The following is a 22,542-nucleotide window of genomic DNA, read 5'->3' as shown; positions in this document are numbered from 1 at the left end:
CCGCCTCCTGCCCAGAGCCAGCTGAGATAGGCGCCAGCAGCCCCCGCGACCCTTGTGAGGAATAAGCGGTCAAGAAAATGGATGGATGGATGGTGTTTGTCCCATTCAACAAGTAGTCAAAGTACTTTTTCTTCCCAGTTCACTCGACTTGCCGTCTCTAAAGCTGACATATGATCCGGATTTTTGTTCGCAACAGAAAGCAAACAAATCAAGGTAGCATTGTACAGCGAGTGCCGGTTTATCTCTGGGGACACGTTCCACTTTTTCAAGTCTTCCTTAGCATCTGCTTGCTTCAAGCTATTTTAATTGTCGCTTTACTGTAAAAGTGACCCAGAAACAGAAGAGAATTCAAATGTGTTTATTTAAACACCAAAACAAAAAATTCAGGATAACAAACATGAGTTAGCTTAATGCATAACATAATGCAAAACACCACACAAGAGCTAAAGGAGATTAGCATCGATGTTACTGTCATTTTAAACCTTCCCAAAAAAATCCTTTCATGGGAGCATTAATGACAATTTGTAGTAGTTAAAATCACTTTCAGACCAATGAAGTCAAATGTGATGATTAAAAGCAGACACGTGAGTCACGTGTTTGTGTTAACATGTGCAGGCATCGGCCACCTGTCTCTCAAGAGGAAAGGAGCGCTGAGCGTAGCCGAGAACGGAGGATCTTTGCGGCGCTCCTGTGAGTTCGGCTCCGACATGTTGTGGCCACCGCCGCTGGAGTCTGACGGTACCGTCCTTGCTTAACTTCCTCCTTTATGTCAAACCTGCAACTGCAAAAGAGCCCTGAACAATCAATGACTGGGTAAAAAAAAAAAATATATGTCTGTCCAGAAAACCACTCGGGCCCGCCAGATGTGATGGGATACTCGTCCGACTCGCCTCACTCGCACACGGAGCGCCATCCCATGTCCAACATGGGCACCATCGCCCGCAACACACAGAAGTACGGCAACGCCGAGCGCATGGAGACCGGAGACGGTAAGAAGTAGCGCTTTTCCAAAAGCCATTTGATTGACCATTCACTTTGATTGATTTTTGATTTAGTCAAGGATTTCACGCAGGACCAATTTTCACGTTTGTTTGTTTGTTTGTTTGTTTGTTTATTTATTTATTTATTTATTTATTTATTTATTTATTTATTTATGTATATTTACATCTTTTTACATGTATTCTTATTTTATTGACCTAATTGTACATCTGAATTAGAATGATTTATTGTTATTTGTTTATTTATTTATTTATTTATTTATTATTTTATATATTTTTACATGTATTCTTATTTTATCTATATAATTGTACATCTTAATTAAAATGATTTATCATTTATTATTATCTAATTATTTATTTAATTTATATTTCTATATTATCTACATTTATTCTTATTTTATCTAAATAATTGTACATCTGAATTAAAATGATTTATTGTTATTATTTATTTATTTATTTATTTATTTATTATCCTTAAAATGCAGTATGTCAGGTCTTTTGTAAATGTAAGAAAATACTTTGGAAATCCTGTCAACATTAAATTTCAAGAAAACGAAACGTGGGGGGAATATTTTGGCCATGAAGTAAAATTCTATTTTCAGCTGAATTCATTTAAGTTCTGAATTGATATCAAGCTATGAAAATGAAAATCAATTTCAGTATTTGTTTTTTAACCAAACTCTAGTAAGAAGGTGGCAAAAATAGAAAAGCTCATGTTTAAGTATTTTTGATATTTATTTAGATCTGTGTCATCAGATACCCTCATGTGGGCAAGGAGAGCTATCACCCTTGTTAGCTAAAAAAAAAAAAATCACTCGAGCAGCAGCATATCCGTTTGCTGTACCTAATGTTTTGTCCTTTCTTCTTTTTCTGCGGTGTTTATCAATAGAACTCCACCAAGTGATATTGTCCATTCACAACGTATAGTAAATTAATAGAGGCCAGATGTTGTGAAACGTGTTGGCGCCATCTATCGGCAGGGGTCAGAAGTACATTTCTTAGATATTTGTTTAAGAAAAAAAAAAACGATGACAGTTGAAGATATACTTTGAGTGTCATGACGACTCGCATCACACGTTTGTTTTTTGGCTTTTGTTAGGCGTTCCGGTCAGCAGTCGCGTGTCGGCCAAGATCCAGCAGCTTGTCAACACGCTCAAGCAACCTCGCCGGCCGCCACTACGCGAGTTCTTCGTCGATGACTTTGACGAACTTCTGGAAGGTTGGAACGGCCGCAATTATGCTGATCGGTGTAGATTCGTACGGCACCTTTCAAGGGTTTTTTTGTTTCGTGTCCAAAATTTAGAATTGCATTTTGATTGATTTAACTTTTTATCCTTCATTACAGTGTTCCCTCCCCCCCTATTTTTTTTTCATTTATAGTGATTTTTTCATTAATATGTTTTATTTATTTATTATAGTATACAGCACAGTATATATTTTTTCGTTTATTATATATATTTTTTCATTTTGGTATGATTTTTACTTTATTATAAATGCTTTTTCATTCATTTGTTTTTTTTCCATTTAGTAATTTTTTTTCCATTAAAAGTATGTTTTTTTTTGTTTGTTTGTTTTTTTTGTTTTTGTTTTTATGTACTTGTTACACAGCGCTGTATATATTTTCTATCTCCGTAATGGAATGTTGTTGAGCGACGGGACAGACACCGTTGCAAAGGTCTCGTCGAGATGAATCCGTGGATATTTCCCCGTTTGGACGTAGGGTTAGAGCAGGGGTGTCAAACATACGGCCCGCGGGCCGGATCAGGCCCGCAAAGCAGTTTAATCCGGCCCGCAAAGCAGTTTAATCCGGCCCGCAAGATGATTTTGTAAAGTTAAAAAAAATAATAATAATTGTAACGTCAGATTAATTAATCAGCCGGCCACAATCAAAATATATACAATTTGTGATTTCACAAGCAGTCCTCAGATGAGCAATTCAACTTGTACGGGGGTCGTCCTGGATGTCATTATTTTACATACAGCTTAAAGTTACGGTTTGTTTAAAGGCCCGGTCTGCCGGTTTCACTCAGGAAAATGCACATTTTAAATACAGGATTCAAACAAACAAACTACTTCTCACTTTACAGCTCTGGGCTTCTCTTAATGTCTGGTGGTGATTTTGTCCTTGTCATTAACTGCGCCACCCAATGCATTCTGGGAACAATATATATGCAAAATGGGTCGATTTAACACGTCCGGAACGTATACCGGCAAAGTGTCGCCCCGTTCTGTTTGCATTTGTGTTATTCTTCGGAGCAACACGATGACAGTTGAGCTCCGTAATTTAGGGCTGGTCCACAAATCTGTGTATAAATGACGGTAATCGTTTTTAAGTTTTATATATCGTTATTTTTAGTGTTGTTCCGATACCGTTTCTTGGCTCCCGATACCGATACCGATACCCAGCTTTGCAGTATCGGGCGATACCAATACCATACCGATACTTAAGGTTTTTTTAGTGCTGTTCCGATACCTTTTTTTGGGTCCCGATACCGATACCAATACCCAGCTTTGCAGTATCGTCCGATACCGATACCATGCCGATACTTAAGGTTTTTTTTTTCCTCAACATGAAAAAGCTGTCACCGATAGTCACCGATACCGATACCACTGTTTTAAAGCAGTATCGGCACCTCTGCCGATACCAGTATCGGTATCGGAACAACACTAGTTATTTTACCTATGCGGCCCACTTGGTAATATATTTTCCTCCATGCGGCCCCTGAGCGAACATGAGTTTGACACCCCTGGGTTAGAGAGATACAGCCACGCAAAGACCCAAAACAATAAACAAACCAAAAAGCACGTTGTTGTGAGGAAACACTGTATTGACAAAACACACCTATTTGCTTATTTTGTGCTCAGGCCAGTGCAATAAAAGTAGTTATTTGGCGCCCTCTTGGTGTAAGAAAAAGAAACTGGTTGCCAATGTGTGTCCCGCTGTGCAGTCCAACAGCCGGACCCCAATCAGCCTCGTCCCGAGGGAGCGGAGATGATGCCGGTGCGAGGCGACGCCCTGGGCGTGGTGACCAACTGGCCGCCTTCGCTGGAGGCCGCCCTCCAACGCTGGGGCACCATCTCCCCGAAAGCCCCCTGCCTCACCAGCCTGGACACGGCGGGCAAGCCCCTCTACGTCCTCACCTACGGTAGGTTGGCCTGTCCTGACCCCGCCCCCACTCTACCGAGCCTCACCACCTGCGTGCGTGCGTGCGTGCAGGTAAGCTGTGGTCGCGCAGCATCAAGCTGGCGTACAACATCCTCCACAAGCTGGGCAGCAAGCAGGAGCCCATGGTGCGGCCTGGAGACAGGGTGGGTGACGTACGGCGATCTATTTGTTTGCTATTTTTTTTATCTCAGACTTTGAAATTTAAACTAATCAGTTCTGACTTTTTGCAAGAAAATATTTTATATTATTAAATTAAATAATTTGAAATTAGTATAAAACATTTCTAAATAAAAAAATGCAGCTGTGAATTGCATCTATTTGTTTGATTTTTTTATATCACACTTTGAAATTTAAAGACTATTCAATTCTGACTTTCTACAAAAAATATTTTAAATGATTAAATTATAAATGATTAAATTAAATAATTTTAAATTATCATAAAAAAATTCTTCTTTTTTTTAATGCAGCTGTGATTTGCATCTTTTTGTTTGCTATTTTTTATATCACACTTTGAAATTTAAAAACGATTCAGTTCTGACTTTCTCCCCCAAAAAATTATTTTTAATTACAAAATTCTAAATTATTAAATTAGATAATTTTAAATTATTATAAAAAAAAAACATTTTTTTTAATGCAGATGTGAATTGCATCTGGTTGCTTTTTTTTATATCACACTTTAAAATTTAAAAATTAATCATTTCTGACTTTCTGCAAAAAAAAACTTTAAATTATTAAATTATAAATAATTTTAATGATTATAAAAAAAATCTATTTTTTTAAATGCGGCTGTGAGTTGCATCTGTTTCCTTTTTTTATGTCACACTTTGAAATTTAAAAACTATTCAGTTCTGACAAAAAATATATATTTTAAATTATTAAATTCTAAATTATTAAATTAAATTTAATTATTAGAAAAAAATCCTAATATTTTTTTTTAATGCAGCTGTGAGTTGCATCTATTTGATTGCTATTTTTTTATATCACACTTTGAAATTTAAAAACTAATCAGTTCTGAGTTTATGCAAAAAAAATGTTAAAATAAAAAAAAATTAAAAAAAAATATTAAATAATTTTAAATTATTATAACAAATTCTCTTTTTTTAATGCAGCTGTTTATTTGTTTGCTATTTTTTGTATATCACACTTTTGACATTTAAAAACTAATAAGCTCTCAGTTTCTGCGCATTTGTAGGAATTATGTCACTTTTTGCCATTTTCCTCACCCGCAGGTGGCGCTGGTGTTCCCCAACAACGACCCCGTGGCCTTTGTGGTGGCCTTCTACGGCTGCCTGCTGGCCGAGGTGGTCCCGGTTCCTATCGAGGTGCCCCTCAGCCGCAAGGTGCGCCTTCACGATCATAATGACGTTTACCCACCTCTGCTGCGCCACGGCACATATTTTATATTACAGAATTTTCATGGCACACCACCAAACAAAATACTCTTTGTTTCGGTAGGTTCCATGTTTTTATAGCAATAGAACACAATTTTCTTTGGGGCTTGCAAAATCAATCCAACTCCAGTAAAACAGCTGGGAGCGAAGGGAGTTGTTGCTTCAGTCAAAATGGCTGCCAGTCAATGAGTTAAATAGAATTCTTCACCAACTGTTGAACAAAATGATCTTAATGAAATAAATGAAGTAATAAATTAGCAAAGTAAATGAACTCAATAAAATTGAGTTAACTGAGTCGAAATCGCCTTTAAAAGCCCCTCCCACAGCAGGCTCGCGTCGCCGTGGTTACAGAGCGATGACAGCCTCTTCCCGCTTTGTGCCAAGTCACACGTGTGACACAGATGGACCAAAAAAGCTGGCGTTGTTGGTTGACGCGGCATTTCATCAACGAGATGGACTCTGGCCTCCAGTCGGTGCGACAAGTTGCTCCTTTGCCAGCTTCCACGGCACACCTGCCACCTCAACACGATTAGCACAATGTCGCCATTATTTGATTGGATTGGTTCATTCGAGTTCATTGCGACGGGGGACAAAATTTTTTTAAGGCCATATTACCCAGCCAAGAAATGAGCTCATCAGCACATTGTGATATGCGACTAAAGTCTTTCATGACCTTTTGACGACGTCGTCTGGTTGATGAAGGTCGTAAGTGACGTTCTTCTACCGCCCTGCAGGATGCGGGAAGTCAGCAGATCGGATTCCTTTTGGGAAGCTGCGGCGTCACCGTGGCGCTGACCAGTGACGCCTGCCACAAGGGGCTCCCTAAGAGCGCCACGGGGGAGATCCCGCAGTTCAAAGGTCAGCTCACAGGCTCCACTTTTTTTCTCTTTATTGACCTAACAGTCGAATGAGTACTTTTAGCACAGTATTTCTGGTTTGTTTTTTAAAATTTATTTTAAATAATTTATTTATTTAACCTACGTAACAGTCGAATGAGTACTTGTAGTTTTAGCAGAGTATTTCTGACTTTTTTAATTAAATTAATTTATTCATTTATTTAACCTAAGTAACAGTTGAATGAGTACTTGTGCTTTTAGCAGAGTATTTCTGACTTACTTTTTAAAATGTATTTTAATGAATTAATTTATTTATTTATTTAACCTAAGTAACAGTCGAATGAGTACTTGTACTTTTAGCAGAGTATTTCTGACTTTTTTAATTTAATTAATAAATTTATTTATTTAACCTAAGTAACAGTTTAATGAGTACTTGTGCTTTTAGCATAGTATTTCTGGTGTACTTTAAAAAAAATAAAATAATTTAATTCATTAATTTATTTATTTAACCTAAGTAACAGTCAAATGAGTACTTGTACTTTTAGCAGAGTATTTCTGACATACTGTTTTGTTTTTTTAAATAAATTCATTTAAAATATTTAACCTAACTAACAGAGTCGAATGAGTACTTGTACTTTTAGCAGAGCATTTCTGACTTACTTTTTTTTTTTTTTAATTAGTTTATTTATTTAACCTAAGTAATGTTACGAAATACTATGCCTGACTTTCTTGTGCGTGCGTGCGCGCGCGCAGGTTGGCCCAAACTGCTGTGGTTCGTCACCGAGTCCAAGCACCTGTCCAAGCCGCCCCGAGACTGGTTCCCTCATATCAAGGACGCAAACAACGACACGGCTTACATCGAGGTGAGTCGCAAGAAATCAACATCGACGTTATTCGTCAATAAAACTTCCCATTACTTGATAGTGAAAAAGTGACTACAGCTGTTAATACTTGAAAAAAAAGTGTGTGTTTAAATGTGTTTTAAGCACGAGTAAAATGAATGATTGACGTTCCGTGTTGACTGTTTCCAGTACAAAACGTGCAAAGACGGCAGCGTGCTGGGCGTGACGGTGACCAGGATCGCTCTGCTCACACACTGCCAGGCCCTCACGCAGTCCTGCTGCTACACGGAGGGTAAATACGCATTCGTTCGCACGGTCATGTGCGCAAACTCGCAAGGGAAAAAATAATAATCAGGTCTATTCGTATGTAAGTCTGTGGTTATCGTGTATATTATTTTTGGTTCACCAGAAAGCCAAATATCCCAAAGTTTTTGTGAGCAGTGTACATGCGCACAGAGCGCCACCTAATGGCTACATCGCAAACCTGAACTCATCTCTCTTCCCGCAGCCGAGACCATCGTCAACGTTCTGGATTTTAAGAAGGACGTGGGCTTGTGGCACGGCATCCTGACGGTACGAACAACAACAAAAAATCATCTATCAGACCTTTTTTTGATCTTTTATGGTTAAAATTAAAAGTCTCAAATGTGATTGACATGTTGCTTTTAACAACATGTTTTTGTTTGATTAAAAAAAAACTAAAACAAAAAGGAAAAAAACAAAAAACAAAATATAAAACCATTTTCGTACTTCCTAACTAAAAAAAAAATCATACATCAGACCTTTTTTTATGTTTTTTTTTTTTTATGGTAAAATCTCAAATGTGATTGACATGTTGTTTTTTCCAACATATTTTTTTTATTAAAAAAAATCAACAAAAAAAAGGCAAAAAGTAAAAACTATTTTTGTTGATACTAACTAAAATAAAAATCATACATCAGCTCTTTTTTTAATGTTTAAATTCAGTCTCAAATGTGATTGACATGTTGCTTTTCACAACATATTTTTTTGTTTCGTTAAAAAAAAAAAAACATTAAAAAAAAAAATTTTTGTTCTTACTAACTAAAAAAAAATCATCCATCAATCCTTTTTTTTTTGTTCTTTTATGTTTAAATTCAAAGTCTCAAATGTGATTGACATGTTGCTTTTCAACACATTTTTTGTTTTGTTCAAAAAATAAAAAATAAAAAAACAAAAAAAAAACATTTCTTTTGTTCTTACTGACTAAAAAAAAATCATCCATCAGACCTTTTTTTGTTCTTTTATGTTAAATTCAGTGTGATTGACATGCTGCTTTGTTTATTTTCTTAAAAAAATACAAAAATAAAATAAACATTTTTTGTTGTTGTTACTAACTAAAAATAATACCCATCACAACATATTTTTTTGTTAAAAAAAATAAAACAAAGAATAAACATTTTTTTGTTCTTGCAAAAAAATTAACAGAAAAAGCTCAAACCAAAACATCGTGCAATATGAGGATCATTTTGTTTTGAAAATGATTGGCACCAAACGAATGAAATATCCAACCTTTAATGTTGTATTTGTTTAATATATCAGTGGATGCACCAATAAATGAAAATGATGGCTTCCCTCCTCTGCCAACACTAACGCTAATGCGCTAATATGTGCGCAGAGCGTGATGAACATGATGCACGTGATCAGCGTGCCGTACTCGCTGATGAAGGTCAACCCGCTCTCATGGATCCAGAAAGTCTGCCAGTACAAAGGTGAGCTTGGGAACGTCGCTCGCTCGCTCGCTTGCGGCGCCAACATCACCTGTCCGTCAAATTGATGAAATGTGCGTGCGTGTGTGGCCGCAGCCAAGGTGTCGTGCGTGAAGTCCAGGGACATGCACTGGGCTCTGGTGGCCCACAAGGACCAGAAGGACATCAACCTGAGCTCCCTGCGAATGCTGCTCGTGGCCGACGGGTCCAACCCTTGTAAGACCGCCTCCATTTTCATCTTAGCAAACTTAATTATTTCAATTTTCAAGTAAATTTAGAAGAGATGCTGCGGAACCTTCTGAACCTTTTGTTTTTGTTCCATGTCAAACAAAGAAATGTGAAAGTTTAAGATTTCAGTTTCTTTTTTTAAATTGAGGAAAAAAACGGAACTATTCACTTCTTTAACTCATTTGCTCCCAAGAACGTATAAATACGTTCTATTTCTAATGTGTTAAGTGCCCCAAAGACGTATTTATGCGTTTTTCATATTTTTTTCTGCCTCTAAACTGCAGAGAACAGGTGAAAAAAATGGTAGTAATTACAATAACGGCCAGGGCCATGTTGCAACAAGCTCTTTTTGTCAGTCTTTTCACCAGGAATGTCAATAATGATGAAACTTAGCTATATTCTAATATTAATTGCTGCAAAATAGAAACAGGTAGAACTATACTTTAATATTTCATTTGGTAGTTTTCATGTTTTGATAGCAATAGAACACAATATTCTGTGGGCCTTGGAAAATCCGTCCAAATCCAGTAAAACAGCCGGGAGTGAAGGGGATTGCTTCAGTCAAAATGGCTGCCAGTCAATGAGTTAAGTGTCCACTTAACTTATTAAGACGTACTCATAACCTTGGGAGCTCCCTGAACATTTTTTTTTTGTTTTTTTTTTAGAAATTTAACTTATTAAGACGTACTCATAACCTTGGGAGCTCCCTGAACATTTTTTTTGTTTTTGTTTTTTAGAAATTTAAAATAAAGTACGTCATTAAAGGGATACTTGACTCATTCAGCCATTTTCAGCAGTAAAAAGTTCATATTTTGTCAATAATTAATGTGGTAACGTAATTATTTTTCATGTACAATTAATACCTTTAAAAAGTCATTTTTCTACTTGCTGTCGACTGATGATGACATCACCTGTGTTTAGGAAGTAGGTAACGGGCAATCATGGCTCACCTTTGTCTATAATGAATGTGGTAACTTCATTAGTTTTCATGTACAGTTAGTACTTTTAAAAAGTACTTTTTCTACTTAGCGTCGACTGATGATGACATCACCTGTGCTGAGGAAGTAGGTAACAGCCAATCACGGCTCACCTGCTTTCTGGGTTTGGTCAGCAAACTGAGCTATGATTGGTCGTTATCTACTTCCTCAGCATACGTGACGTCATCATCAGTCGACAACAAGTAGAAAAATTACTTTTTAAAGGTACTAATTGTACATGAAAAGTAATTAAGTTGCCACATTAATTATATATAAAAATATGAACTTTTTACTGCTGAAAATGGCTCAATTAGTCAAGTATCCCTTTAATAACTTTAAAAACTAATTTTCCCAATTTGACCAATCATGACCAACCCCAGAAAACAGGTGAGCCATGATTGGCCGTTACCTACTTCTTCAACACAGGTGACATCATCATTAGTCGACAGCAATTAGAACATTTTCTTTTTAAAGGTACAGTGGAACCTCTACTTACGAACGTCTCTTCATACGAAATTTTCGAGTTACGAAACGCCTCAACGGGAAAATATTGCCTCTTGTTACGAAAGAAATTTCTAGATACGAAAGGTAAAAATGTAACGTAACATACTTTCAGCTATGGCTATTTCCTACCATAGGTACCTACGAGCGTAAATACTAGATCGGTGTTTGTGCATCGTTCTGGCATCCCATTGGCTAAGAGGAACCTACCATAGGTATCTATGAGCGTATACTAGATGGGTGTTTGTGCATGTTTCTGGCATCCCATTGGCTTAGAGGAACCTTTACCATAGGTATCTATGAGCGTATACTAGATCGGTGTCTATACAGCGTCCTCATCATTCATCCCGCGGCCCATGAAGTGTTCCGATAGTTTTTCGTAAATGTATGAACTAACGGCCAACGAATTTGTGCAAAAATTCAAACAATTGGTGATTGATGAAGGCACAGTAAGTTTTTTTAATTGCTACGAGACGGGCCTTTTTTTTTTTTTTTTTTGAAAAAGATGCCTCGACATACCGGAAGTTTCCATGAAGTTTCAGAATTTGTTTAAAAGAATCGCCCAGAAAAAGTGTTCACCAGTCGGGCGTTTGCTCACTAAGATGATGTTTGCCTTGGACATTTCCGAAGCATTGTTTAAAAAAATAAAATAAAATAAAATAAAAAACATCCATGGATCAGTTTTTTACAAAACACCAGGCAAAAAAATAAATAAAAAATAAACACTTCTGAGAGAGAACATGAACTAAAGAGGGCAAAAAACGATGAGGACAGCAGTTAAAAAGGTAAATGACCATCATTTTTATTCTTTACTTTATTCTTTGTTTTTTTTTACATTATGCACAACTCTCATTTATTGCGCAATAATCTAATTGTAACATGTATTTGTTCCATGTTTTGATACATTTTTATGCTTTATAAAACATTTATGTCTGAATTTTGGGAGGCTTGGAACGGATTAGGGCATTTCCATGGAAAATGCGTCTCTACTTACAACATTTTCTACTTAAGAACTTTCTTCCAGAACCAATTAATTTCGTAAGTAGAGGTTCCACTGTGGGCGGCACGGTAGTCGAGTGGTTAGCACGTCCGCTTCCCAGTTCGGAGGTCTCCGGTTCGAGTCCAGGCTCGGACCTTCCTGGGTGGAGTTTGCATGTTCTCCCCGTGCCCGCGTGGGTCTTCTCCGGGTACTCCGGTCTCCTCCCACATTCCAAAGACATGCATGGCAGGTTAATTGGGCACTCCGAATTGTCCCTAGGTGTGCGTGTGAGTGTGGATGGTTGTTCGTCTCTGTGTGCCCTGCGATTGGTTGGCAACCAGTCCAGGGTGTCCCCCGCCTACTGCCCAGAGCCAGCTGAGATAGGCGCCAGCAGCCCCCGCGACCCTTGTGAGGAATAAGCGGTCAAGAAAATGGATGGATGGATGAGGTTCCACTGTATTAATTGTACATGAAAAATAATAAAGTTATAAAAGTCATTTTGGACAAAATCTTAACTTGGTCAAGTATCCCTTTAAGATTAAAAAAAACAAAACTATTTTAAGAAGTCTGAAAAATTGTTCAATAAGCAATGATAGTTTAAGACATTATATCAAAGTCAAGACTCGCATTTGTATTTTAAAAACTTTGTACGCCAATATTTTTCCCCCCTTTTACTGAATATGAACATGCGCTTCAAATATCGGTTATCCGCGTCCTTGACTATTAATAATCTGTATTGGCCCTGAAAAAAAAACATATCGGTCTATCTCTTGAAACGTGGACAAAGTCTGAGTTTGAGTCCCACACCTGTAAGGTTGGACAGAGACGTTTACAGAAGAACTCACCTGTGCAAGTTCATGGAGCATTTGACCTTCTTCCTTAAAAAATTTCGAATGTTGAACCCGATTGCGTTCCTCTGGTTTTCCGACAGGGTCCATCTCGTCGTGCGACGCCTTCCTCAACGTCTTTCAGACCAAAGGCCTGCGAGCCGAGGTTATCTGTCCCTGCGCCAGCTCGCCCGAGGCGCTGACGGTCGCCATCAGGAGGTGCGTACACATCTCAAAAGTGCTTTTTTTGTTTTTGTTTTTAATTTTACGAGCAATATCCTCTGACATTCCGTCGCCTCCAGGCCGGTGGAGGACAGCAGTCAGCCGCCAGGCCGCGGCGTGCTGTCCATGCAGGGATTGACCTACGGGGTGGTCCGCGTGGACACGGAGGAGCGTCTGTCCGTCCTCACCGTGCAGGACGTCGGCACGGTGACGCCAGGAGGTTCCTCGCTTTGTTTTTTTGTTCACGTGTTTAGAGGATGTTTTCAGCTTGCTAGGCAAAACTAATTGAGAGATGATGGGTGAGATGAGTGCTGTTACCGAGTATCCGTTATCAGGCCAGAATAGCGGCCATTGAACAAGTCCTCCTCACCAGTAGTTGGCGCTATAGTGCAGTGAAGTGCGACATGAAGTCAAGAGCTAACTCGTAGAATGTTATGACATTGCTCGTCGTACTACTAGCACACAGTTGCTAACTAATGCACTTTGTCTGTCTGTCTCACAACTTAACTAAACTTTATTTATAAAGCACTTTAAAACAAACAAAACAAAGTGCTGTACATAGAATAGAAATTGGTCACGCAGTGAAGAATAACATAAGCAAAAGAAGAACAAGCCAAACAGTGTAAGTAAGTATATAAGTGAATAAAATTTACATCAATAAAAAGAAGAAGTAGTTATGTGAATGAATAAATAAATAAATAAATAAATAAAATAAATATCAAATTCACAACACAACAAAATACAGCAGACACCACAAGGCACCACAACAATGCTAAATCTAGCTAATAATATGCATACGTTCAATAGTTTTTAAATACATATATTTCATGAAATAATTCGCTAATTTATGCAATGTAATTAATACATTCGTAAATGAAAGCATTTTACATAAGCATTTAAAAAATATATTTTTATTTTATTTTATTAATTGTATTTAAATAATTGGCAAATTAGTGGTTCAGCAAATTAAGTGTCCAAAAAAAAAAAAGAAAAAAAGAAATATTTAAAGTAAAAAAGTAAAAGTAAAATGGGGGGGGGGGGTGGTTAATTGCAAGTTAACTATAATTGTATTAATTACAGGCATATACAATTAAAATAGAAAAGTGACGTTAAATTATGTTTTCCTGATTAAAATTAACTCAACTAAAATTAAATAGTTCAGGCACACTTTTTAAGAGTACATATAGTACGTATATTATACTGGAACTAGAAATTTGAAATTACAAAAATAGAAAATTGACATTAATTTCATGCAATAAAAAAAAAAGGTTTTTATGATATGTCTTTCGTTCCCGACTTTTTTTTTTTTTTTTAAATCCAATCTATACTGTACCAATATGCAAGTGTACATATGTACCTGTTGAAAATGAATTGTGTCTTTTTGTGGCCGGCGCAGGCCTGGTGTGTGTGGTGAAGCCCGAAGGCGTCCCTCAACTCTGCCAGACGGATGAGATCGGCGAGCTGTGCGTGTGCGCCATCGCCACCGGCACGTCCTACTACGGCCTCACCGGCATGACCAAAAACACCTTCGAGGTTTGGCTCTTCGCTTCTCTTTTTTTTTTTTTTTTGACCCAAAAGTTGCCGCGCATCATCACTTGCTGCCTCTAATGCTAATGTAGTGTTAGCTTAGCATGCTGATGTTTGCTTAGCATGCTAATATTACGTTAACTTGTTAATGCTAATTCTAAGTTAGCATGCCAATGTTAAATTAACATGCTAATGTTGTTAGCATGCTAATGCTACATTGATGCTAGCTTAGCATGTTAATGCTAAGTTAGCATGCTAAGCTAATGCTAGCTTAGCATGCTAATGTTAATATTAAGTTAGCATGCTAATGTTAAGTTAGTATAATGCTACTGCTAAGTTAGAATGCTAGTGTTAATTTAGCATGCTAATGCTAATGTTAATTTAGCATGCCAATGCTAATTATAATTAAGCATGCAATTGTTAATGTTAAGTTAGCATGCTAACACTAATGTTAATTTAGTATGTTAATGCTAGCTTAGCATGCTAATGCTAATGTTAAGTTAACATCCTAATGCCAGCTTAGCATTCTAATGCTAATGTTAAGTTAGCATGCTAATGCCAAGTCAGCATGTTAATGCTAATGTTAAGTCATCACGCTTAGTAGCTTAGCTACTAATGTTAATATTAAAATAGCACGCTAATGCTAACTTAGCATATTAATGCTACTGCTAAGTTAACATGCATGCTAATGCTAACCCGCCACGTCGTGACGGTTGCTGTCCCCCCCGCAGGTGTACCCGCTGAGCGGCGGCGGCGGTCTGGTGAGCGAGTACGCCTTCGTGCGCACCGGCCTGCTGGGCTTCATCGGGCCCGGCGGCCTGGTCTTCATCACGGGCAAGATGGACGGCCTGATCATGGTCAGCGGGCGCCGGCACAACGCCGACGACGTGGTGGCCACCGCGCTGGCGGTGGAGCCCATGAAGTTCGTCTACCGGGGAAGGTGACGTTGAACGAGATGATTTAGCGGCCGCTCGCCGACGAGCGGCCGCTTGATGCGTTTTCACCGTTTGCAGGATAGCCGTGTTCTCCGTCACTGTCCTTCGGGACGAGAGGATCGTGGTGGTGGCCGAGCAGCGGCCCGACTCCACCGAGGAGGACAGCTTCCAGTGGATGAGTCGCGTCCTGCAGGTACAAGGGCTCACCACTCGCATCAATCGACGCATGCTTCTCTTTATTATTACTTTTTACTAGTTTTATTTATGTTATGCTTCATTTTGTTTGCTTCATTTTATATTATTAGTTTTTACTAGATTTAATTTTTTATACTTCATTTTGTTTGCTTAATTTCATCATTATTTATTTTCTCGTTTTTATTTTTTTATGCTTCATTTTGTTGGCTTCATTTTTTTATTAGTTTTTATTAGTTTTAATTTTTTATACTTCATTTTGTTTGCTTCATTTCATTATTATTTTTTACTCGTTTTTATTTTTTTTATGCTTCATTTTGTTTGCTTCATTTTTTTATTAGTTTTTATTAGTTTTGATTTTTTTTATGCTTCAATTTGTTTGCTTCATTTTATTATTAGTTTTTACTAGTTTTAATTTTTTCTATACTTCATTTTGTTTGCTTCATTTTATTATTAGTTCTTACAAGTTTTATTTTTTATGCTTCATTTTGTTTGCTTCATTTTATTAATAGTTTTTATTAATGTAAAAAAAATTTTGCTTCATTTTATTATTACTTTTTGTATTAGTTTTATTTTTTAATATCTGGACAATTTTTTTTAATACAAAATAAAAAGGTCACAAAGTATAGTGTTAACTTCAATTTTCTTCTGTGTGGACGTACAGCACGGCAGAAATGAATACATTGAAAATGTAACACAAAGCTCATTTATGATTTTAATTGATAAATGTGAAAGCAAAGGACATTTCCACTATAAATATAAATATTTTTAGTTTTGATGTAATTTCGGTTAGTTTTTGTTTTCTTAAAAACATTATGGTCTTAGTTTTAGTATTAGTTTTATTTTATTTTTTTAAATATATGGAGTATTTTTTTAGTACAAAATAAAAACATAAAAAGCATATTTATGTCAACACCGCCAGGCCATCGACAGTATCCACGGCGTGGGCGTGTTCTGCTTGGCGTTGGTTCCGGCCAACACGCTGCCCAAGACGCCGCTGGGCGGCATCCACCTGTCTGAGATCAAGCAGCTGTACCTGGAGGGAGGGCTGCATCCCTGCAACGTCCTCATGTGCCCCCACACCTGCGTCACCAACCTGCCCAAACCTCGGCAGAAGCAGCCAGGTGGGAACCGCCATCATGTCGTTTTTTTTTTTATTTTATAGATTATTATAGGCAGTTTTGATTTTATTTTGGAACTTTTTTTTTTTTTTTTTTATTCAGTTTGTTTTAATACATTTTTTCAGTCTTTATTAGTTTACATTTTTTAATGCTTCATTTTATTATTAGTTTTTATTAGTTTTAATTTGTTTATGCTTCACTTTGTTTGCTTCATTTTATGATTTAGTTTTTACTAGCTTCAATTTTTTTATGGTTCATTTTTTTTCATTTCATTATTAATTTTTATTTGATTTAATTTTGTATGCTTCATTTTGTTTGCTTAATTTTTTAGTTTTTACTAGTTTTATTTTTTTTATGCTTCATTTTTTGTTTAATTTTATTATTAATTTTTACTAGTTTTATTTTTTATGCTTCATTTGTTTGCTTTATTTTATTATTAGCTTTTAGTCGTCATTTTTATGTGTCATTTTATTTTACTATTTTTGTTTGTTTAATATATGGAGTATTTTTTGATTACAAAATAATAATAAAAAATACAAAGGTCACTTAGTATAGTGTTAAGTATAATTTTCTTCTGTGTGGACGTCCAGCAAGATAGAAATAAATATGAAAATGAAACCCAAAGCTCATTTTTTATTTTAATTGACGAAAGTGAAAGTAAAGGACATTTCCACTACAATTAATTGTTTTAGTTAGTTTTCTAAACATGATGATATTTCGATTAGTTTTCTTAAGAACATTTTATTTTGTAAATGAAAATGTTTTTTCAATTTGACTTTGAAGTTAGCCTCGTTAACTTTATTAACTTTGGTGCTTTTTTATGATGTGTGTCGTATGTTGCAGAGATTGGCCCCGCCTCCGTGATGGTCGGCAACCTGGTGTCGGGCAAGCGGATCGCTCAGGCCAGCGGGAGAGACCTGGGACAGACGGATGACAACGACCAGGTGAGACCGATCATGTCGGTCCAATTTTTTATTTTTTTTCCCCTGAACATCCATTCCACTGACGACTCCCTTCCGCGTACGAAGTTCCTGTTCCTGTCGGAGGTTTTGCAGTGGCGAGCTCAAACCACGCCCGACCACGTTCTCTACACTCTGCTCAGCTCTCGGGTGAGGACGCCGCTCCAGGGACGGACCGCCGGTCGCTGAAAATGCGTTGACCGCGCTGTACTTCCCTCTGCCTCCTCCAGGGGGCGGTCTCCAGCTCCCTCACCTGCCTGCAGCTCCACAAGCGGGCGGAGCGAGTGGCGGCGCTGCTGATGGAGCGCGGCGGCCTGCAGGAAGGAGACCACGTGGCTCTCGTCTACCCGCCAGGTTGAGATTGGGACCGCCGGGCCCGCTTTTGTTTCTGAAGCCGACTCTGAACCCCTCATCGTCCGTTGTCGTTGCAGGCATCGACCTGATCGCCGCTTTCTACGGCTCGCTGTACGCCGGCTGCGTCCCCATCACGGTGCGACCGCCCCACCCGCAGAACATCGCCACCACGCTGCCCACCGTCAAGATGATCGTGGAGGTAGGTCCGAATCGGCAACTCATTTTGACCTTGTTTTCAGTTTTTAAGTCCAAAGTCTCGTCTGGTCTCGTCTGGTGATGCAGGTCAGCCACTCGGCCTGCGTGATGACCACCGCCGTCATCTGCAAGCTGCTCCGCTCCAAAGAGGCCACGGCCACCGTCGACATCAGGAACTGGCCGCCCGTCCTCGACACCGGTAACGCACAAAATGGAGACAAAGACAAACACTTTTGTTGCTTTAGTCCCTTTCCTGTGGAACGCTAAAAAAAAATTGTAGAAATGAATATTTTTTTTAACGTAGTTTTATTTTTTAGATAAAATATTCTTAACATGAATTAATGATTTCAATTAAAAGAATGAATAATTAAACATTCAACAAATGTCAGAGTCCAGATTTTAAGTGAGATGAAAGGTAGGTGAAAACGTTAAAAAAAAAAAAAAAACAACTAAAAATGTCCAAAAAGGAAAAGCAGAAAAATTACCGTGAATTGTCCATGAAATTGCCAAAAATAAGAAAAGTCAGGAAATAAAATGTTCAAAAAGTAACCAAAACATGTTCAAAAACAAAAGACAAAACCTCGAAAATTACTATAAAATGTCCACAAAATCACAAAAAAAAGTCAGAAAATTAATTTCAGAAAAGGCAGGAAATAAAGTGTTCAAAAAGTAATCAAATAATGTTCAGAAACAAAAGAAGACATCCTGAAAATTAACATAAAATGTCCACAAATGTTCCAAAATTGAAATTAGAAGTAAAAAAAAGGCAGAAAAAAATGTCAAAAAATAGCCATAGCCATAAAAAAGGAAGAGGCAGAAAATTATCATATGTCCATAAAACTGACAAAAATTTGACAGAAAGGCAGAAAATTTAAAAAAAAATTATTTAAAACAAAGCATGGAAAATTAAAAAAATAAATAATTAAAATTGTAAGAAAGGTAGAAGAAAATGAAAGATTTTTCTTTAATTAAATGTTGGGCCCACGGTACATTAGACTAATACTAACAAACGTTTTTCCTTCATCACAATCTTCAAATGTTTTGTGGCTCCAGACAGATTTTTTATTTATTTGGCCTAAAATGGCTCTTTTGGCAGGAAAGGTCGCTGACCCCTGACTTAAGCCCATTTATCAGATATCTGGACTTGAGTATGACTTTTCTGCTGACTTTATACTATGACTACCTGCGTTTGAAATCAGATGACATGTCCTTTCATACTTTGTGAAAAAAACAGATTTCATGAACAACGTGGTCAGCTCACGTTTGTGTTTGTGCTGCAGACGACCTGCCAAAGAAGAAGCCGCCAGCGTTGTACAAACCCACCAACCCTGACGGTTTGGCCTATTTGGACTTCAGCGTGTCCACCACCGGCATGCTTGCGGGTGTTCAGGTCAGCTCAGGAATACCCTAACCCCCCACCCCCCCTCGGACCCCTCCTTTTCATGAGTACTTCATCATCTGTGCCTCCACAGATGTCCCATAATGCGGTGGGAGCGTTCTGCCGGTCGGTGAAGCTGCAGTGCGAGTTGTACCCGTCGAGGGAGGTGGCCATCTGCCTGGACCCGTACTGCGGCCTCGGCTTCGTCCTCTGGTGCCTCTGCAGGTTTGCGCCTCGGCTTCTTTATTTTGCAGCACATCTGAATCCGTCCGTTTTCCACTCTTCGCTATTTGTCATGTGTCTTTTTCCTGGCTTCTGATTTGTGCAAAATGGTCTTCCTGTCGAGGGATTTGGCGCCACCTGGTGCTGTGGCATGCACTTGACAATACTGTTGTCGAAATCAAGCTTTCGAACTTTGTCAAAAAAAAAAAAAAAAAGGTGGAAAAGCAAGCGTTTTGGTCAAATGAAGCTCCTCGACTCAATTTCACATAGTTCCTTCGCACCATGAGAACAAAACGGCAAATAAACTATAATCTACAACCATAATTAAAAAAAAAAAAGAAAAGAAAAGAAATGTTTCACGTTAAATAATTGGTTAGTTTTTTTTTGCAAACAACATATTAGTAAAATTAATTAAAAAAAATAGTAAACTAAATATGTATACACATCAGACTTTTAAAAAAAGTTAAGTCACTGGTTATTTTTTTGTGCAAATCGAGAAATAAAACTGATAAAATAAAATAAAAAATAACAGTTCATTTTTTTATTTATTTTATTTAGAAAATGTTACTGACATTTGTAATAAATAAAAAAAATATTAAACCAAATATCTTTACACATTAAAAAAAAAAGTTAAGTAATTGGTTATTTTTTTGTGCAAATACAGTAATACAAGTAACATAATAAAATACAAAAAAATAAGTTCTTTTTTTTTTTTTTTTTATTTAAACAAAAATTATTATCTTGAAGATTGGCTAATTTATTATAATTAATCAAATGACAAAAAAAAACCATGAGAATATTTTATTTTTATTTTTTGACCTGATCGACTCGTATGAATGAAGTGATCTTGTGCGTCGGTTTTTGAAAATGAAACATGTCCCTTGAGGGCAAAAGTTTGGACTGGAGAGTCGTGACCTCCAAGTTGAATTTTGCAGCCGTGCTTTTCTTTGAAAATGCCTGCAAATGAGATCTAAACTCGTCTTGTCGGCAGACATAAATCAGCCGGCAAATGTCTTGCACTAATAGACTGCGCTGGTCGCTTAATAAGGACGACGCCTTCATTAAAATAAAATATGAGCGTGAGACAAGCTCATCTCATCATCTCCTCCGCATATAGAAATGATTCATGTTCCGTTTTTGAATAGCGTCTACTCCGGCCACCAGTCCATCCTGATCCCGCCGGTCGAGCTGGAATCCAACCCGGCGTTATGGCTGCTGGCCGTTAGCCAGCTGAGGGTGCGAGACACCTTCTGCTCCTACAGCGTGATGGAGCTCTGCACCAAAGGCCTCGGCCTGCAGACCGAAACCCTCAAGGTGGGTCCTTGTCTCATCTAGTCCGCTTTTCAGACGACGCTGACGCGCTTGTGCGGCTTTCGCAGGCCCGCGGTCTGGACCTGTCCCGGGTGCGAGCGTGCGTTGTGGTGGCCGAGGAGAGGCCCCGGATGTCCCTCACGCTCTCCTTCTCCAAACTCTTCAAAGATCTGGGCCTGCACCCGCGTTCGGTCAGCACCGCCTTCGGATGCAGGGTCAACCTGGCCATCTGCTTGCAGGTCAGTCGGGAAACAAAAAATGTTATGGCGCCATCTAGTGGTGTTTTGTTTCGTGTTCTGATGAATTGAGGTTTAGAATTGATAGTCAATAATAGGAGTGGGAATCTCATGATTTGATTCTAATTTTTGCGTCTGCGTTTCGATTCAGAATCAGTTTGCGATTCCGAATGATTTTTGATTCAAAATGATTTCAGCTTGAATTTATCAACGCGCAAAAAGAATAGTCATCATCTACTCCCACTGATATATATATATATATATATATATATGACTGGATAGCCAATAGGCCAACTCTTTTGAGGTCGTGAGGCCGCCATATTGCTCCTCCCAAGAAACGTTTCTCGGCATACGAGCCTATGCATTTATAGTATCCAAATTAGAGAACATTTGATACAGTACTTAGTAGAAACAACATCATTTCTGCTGTTTTAAATTTGTTCAACATAAACAAGAGGACTTCAGAGAGTTTACAACTTGCCTTGAATACATGTATAAATTATATACTTAATGAGGTATATGCCACGGAAGAGGCGGGAGGTGATTTTGCACATCAGTTTATTTCTGGTCCGGGTTGCGAACGCGCAACCGAGGGGCACAAAGTCGGAAGCACAAGTATTTTGACGCAGCCCACACGTCGCAAACCGAACCGGAACCAAACTGATGTGCTAGAAAAAAGGGGTCTTCAAAGAAGCAAATACCGTCCACTTTTAATTATTATTATTTTTTTTTTTTTACTTATTAAAAAAATAGCGACCACCCCGGCACAAACCCCCAACCCCGCCTCCGGCCTTATACAAGCTATATATGTCTCATCTCTACGTATACCGTGTAGTTTATACAGTAGTCTGCTTGCGAGACTGCTTCATACAAAACGCGTCAGGAATGTATATAGAAAACCATTTTAACATGACTCACCGGCATATGCTCTTCTTACACTGCAAAAAATAAAAAATACTTTTATTGACATAATTTAATCGTGATTTTTTCCTTCTTCTCGCTAATGTGGCTACAACTGAACAGTGTATCAGAACGCGTGGAACCACACTGCCCCCAAGTGGCCAAATCATGAACAGCACGCCCAATATAGGCACACACAAACCAGGGCAAGACAGTATAAAATAATTTAAATAAAATTGATTTTGGCACATTTAAAATTGATTCTGAATCGTACTAAATGAGAATGGATTTTTTTTTTTTTTTGGCACACCCTTAGTAATATGGATATTCAATTCATTTCATTGAATTGGCAATGCTGACTGTAAACGTGAATGTTTTGTTCTGCAGGGCACGTCGGGACCAGACCCCACCACGGTCTACGTGGACATGAGGGCGCTCCGCCATGACAGGTCACATGTCGTTCGGGTGTCCGAGTGCCCCCGAAGAGGCGTGCGTGTTAGCGTCAACATGTGTGTGCG

General features: G+C 38.1%; 1 protein-coding gene across 7 annotated transcripts in view; it reads left to right on the top strand.

Moving 5' to 3' along the window:
* LOC144009305 (disco-interacting protein 2 homolog C-like) overlaps positions 1-22,542 on the top strand; it is a 42,821-nt gene that overhangs the window by 12,587 nt on the left and 7,692 nt on the right. For 5 of the 7 annotated variants that reach the window (XM_077508981.1, XM_077508982.1, XM_077508980.1 and 2 more), the window contains 27 exons: positions 616-738; positions 843-989; positions 2,098-2,217; positions 3,947-4,144; positions 4,216-4,307; positions 5,394-5,504; positions 6,290-6,413; positions 7,145-7,254; positions 7,423-7,525; positions 7,742-7,806; positions 8,870-8,963; positions 9,057-9,176; positions 12,577-12,691; positions 12,775-12,914; positions 14,091-14,227; positions 14,953-15,161; positions 15,235-15,349; positions 16,271-16,472; positions 17,313-17,578; positions 17,659-17,782; positions 17,860-17,981; positions 18,065-18,176; positions 19,258-19,367; positions 19,450-19,580; positions 20,723-20,891; positions 20,957-21,127; positions 22,412-22,473. In XM_077508981.1, the coding sequence (XP_077365107.1) occupies positions 616-738; positions 843-989; positions 2,098-2,217; positions 3,947-4,144; positions 4,216-4,307; positions 5,394-5,504; positions 6,290-6,413; positions 7,145-7,254; positions 7,423-7,525; positions 7,742-7,806; positions 8,870-8,963; positions 9,057-9,176; positions 12,577-12,691; positions 12,775-12,914; positions 14,091-14,227; positions 14,953-15,161; positions 15,235-15,349; positions 16,271-16,472; positions 17,313-17,578; positions 17,659-17,782; positions 17,860-17,981; positions 18,065-18,176; positions 19,258-19,367; positions 19,450-19,580; positions 20,723-20,891; positions 20,957-21,127; positions 22,412-22,473 (3,592 nt within the window). The remainder of the gene's footprint in view (positions 1-615; positions 739-842; positions 990-2,097; positions 2,218-3,946; positions 4,145-4,215; positions 4,308-5,393; positions 5,505-6,289; positions 6,414-7,144; positions 7,255-7,422; positions 7,526-7,741; positions 7,807-8,869; positions 8,964-9,056; positions 9,177-12,576; positions 12,692-12,774; positions 12,915-14,090; positions 14,228-14,952; positions 15,162-15,234; positions 15,350-16,270; positions 16,473-17,312; positions 17,579-17,658; positions 17,783-17,859; positions 17,982-18,064; positions 18,177-19,257; positions 19,368-19,449; positions 19,581-20,722; positions 20,892-20,956; positions 21,128-22,411; positions 22,474-22,542) is intronic. The other 2 variants (XM_077508985.1, XM_077508983.1) reach the window with 1 other exon arrangement.

This window comes from Festucalex cinctus, chromosome 20, assembly GCF_051991245.1.
Source record: "Festucalex cinctus isolate MCC-2025b chromosome 20, RoL_Fcin_1.0, whole genome shotgun sequence".
In the NCBI taxonomy this organism is placed as follows: Eukaryota; Metazoa; Chordata; class Actinopteri; order Syngnathiformes; family Syngnathidae; genus Festucalex; species Festucalex cinctus.
This window is presented reverse-complemented; position numbering and strand designations above follow the sequence as displayed.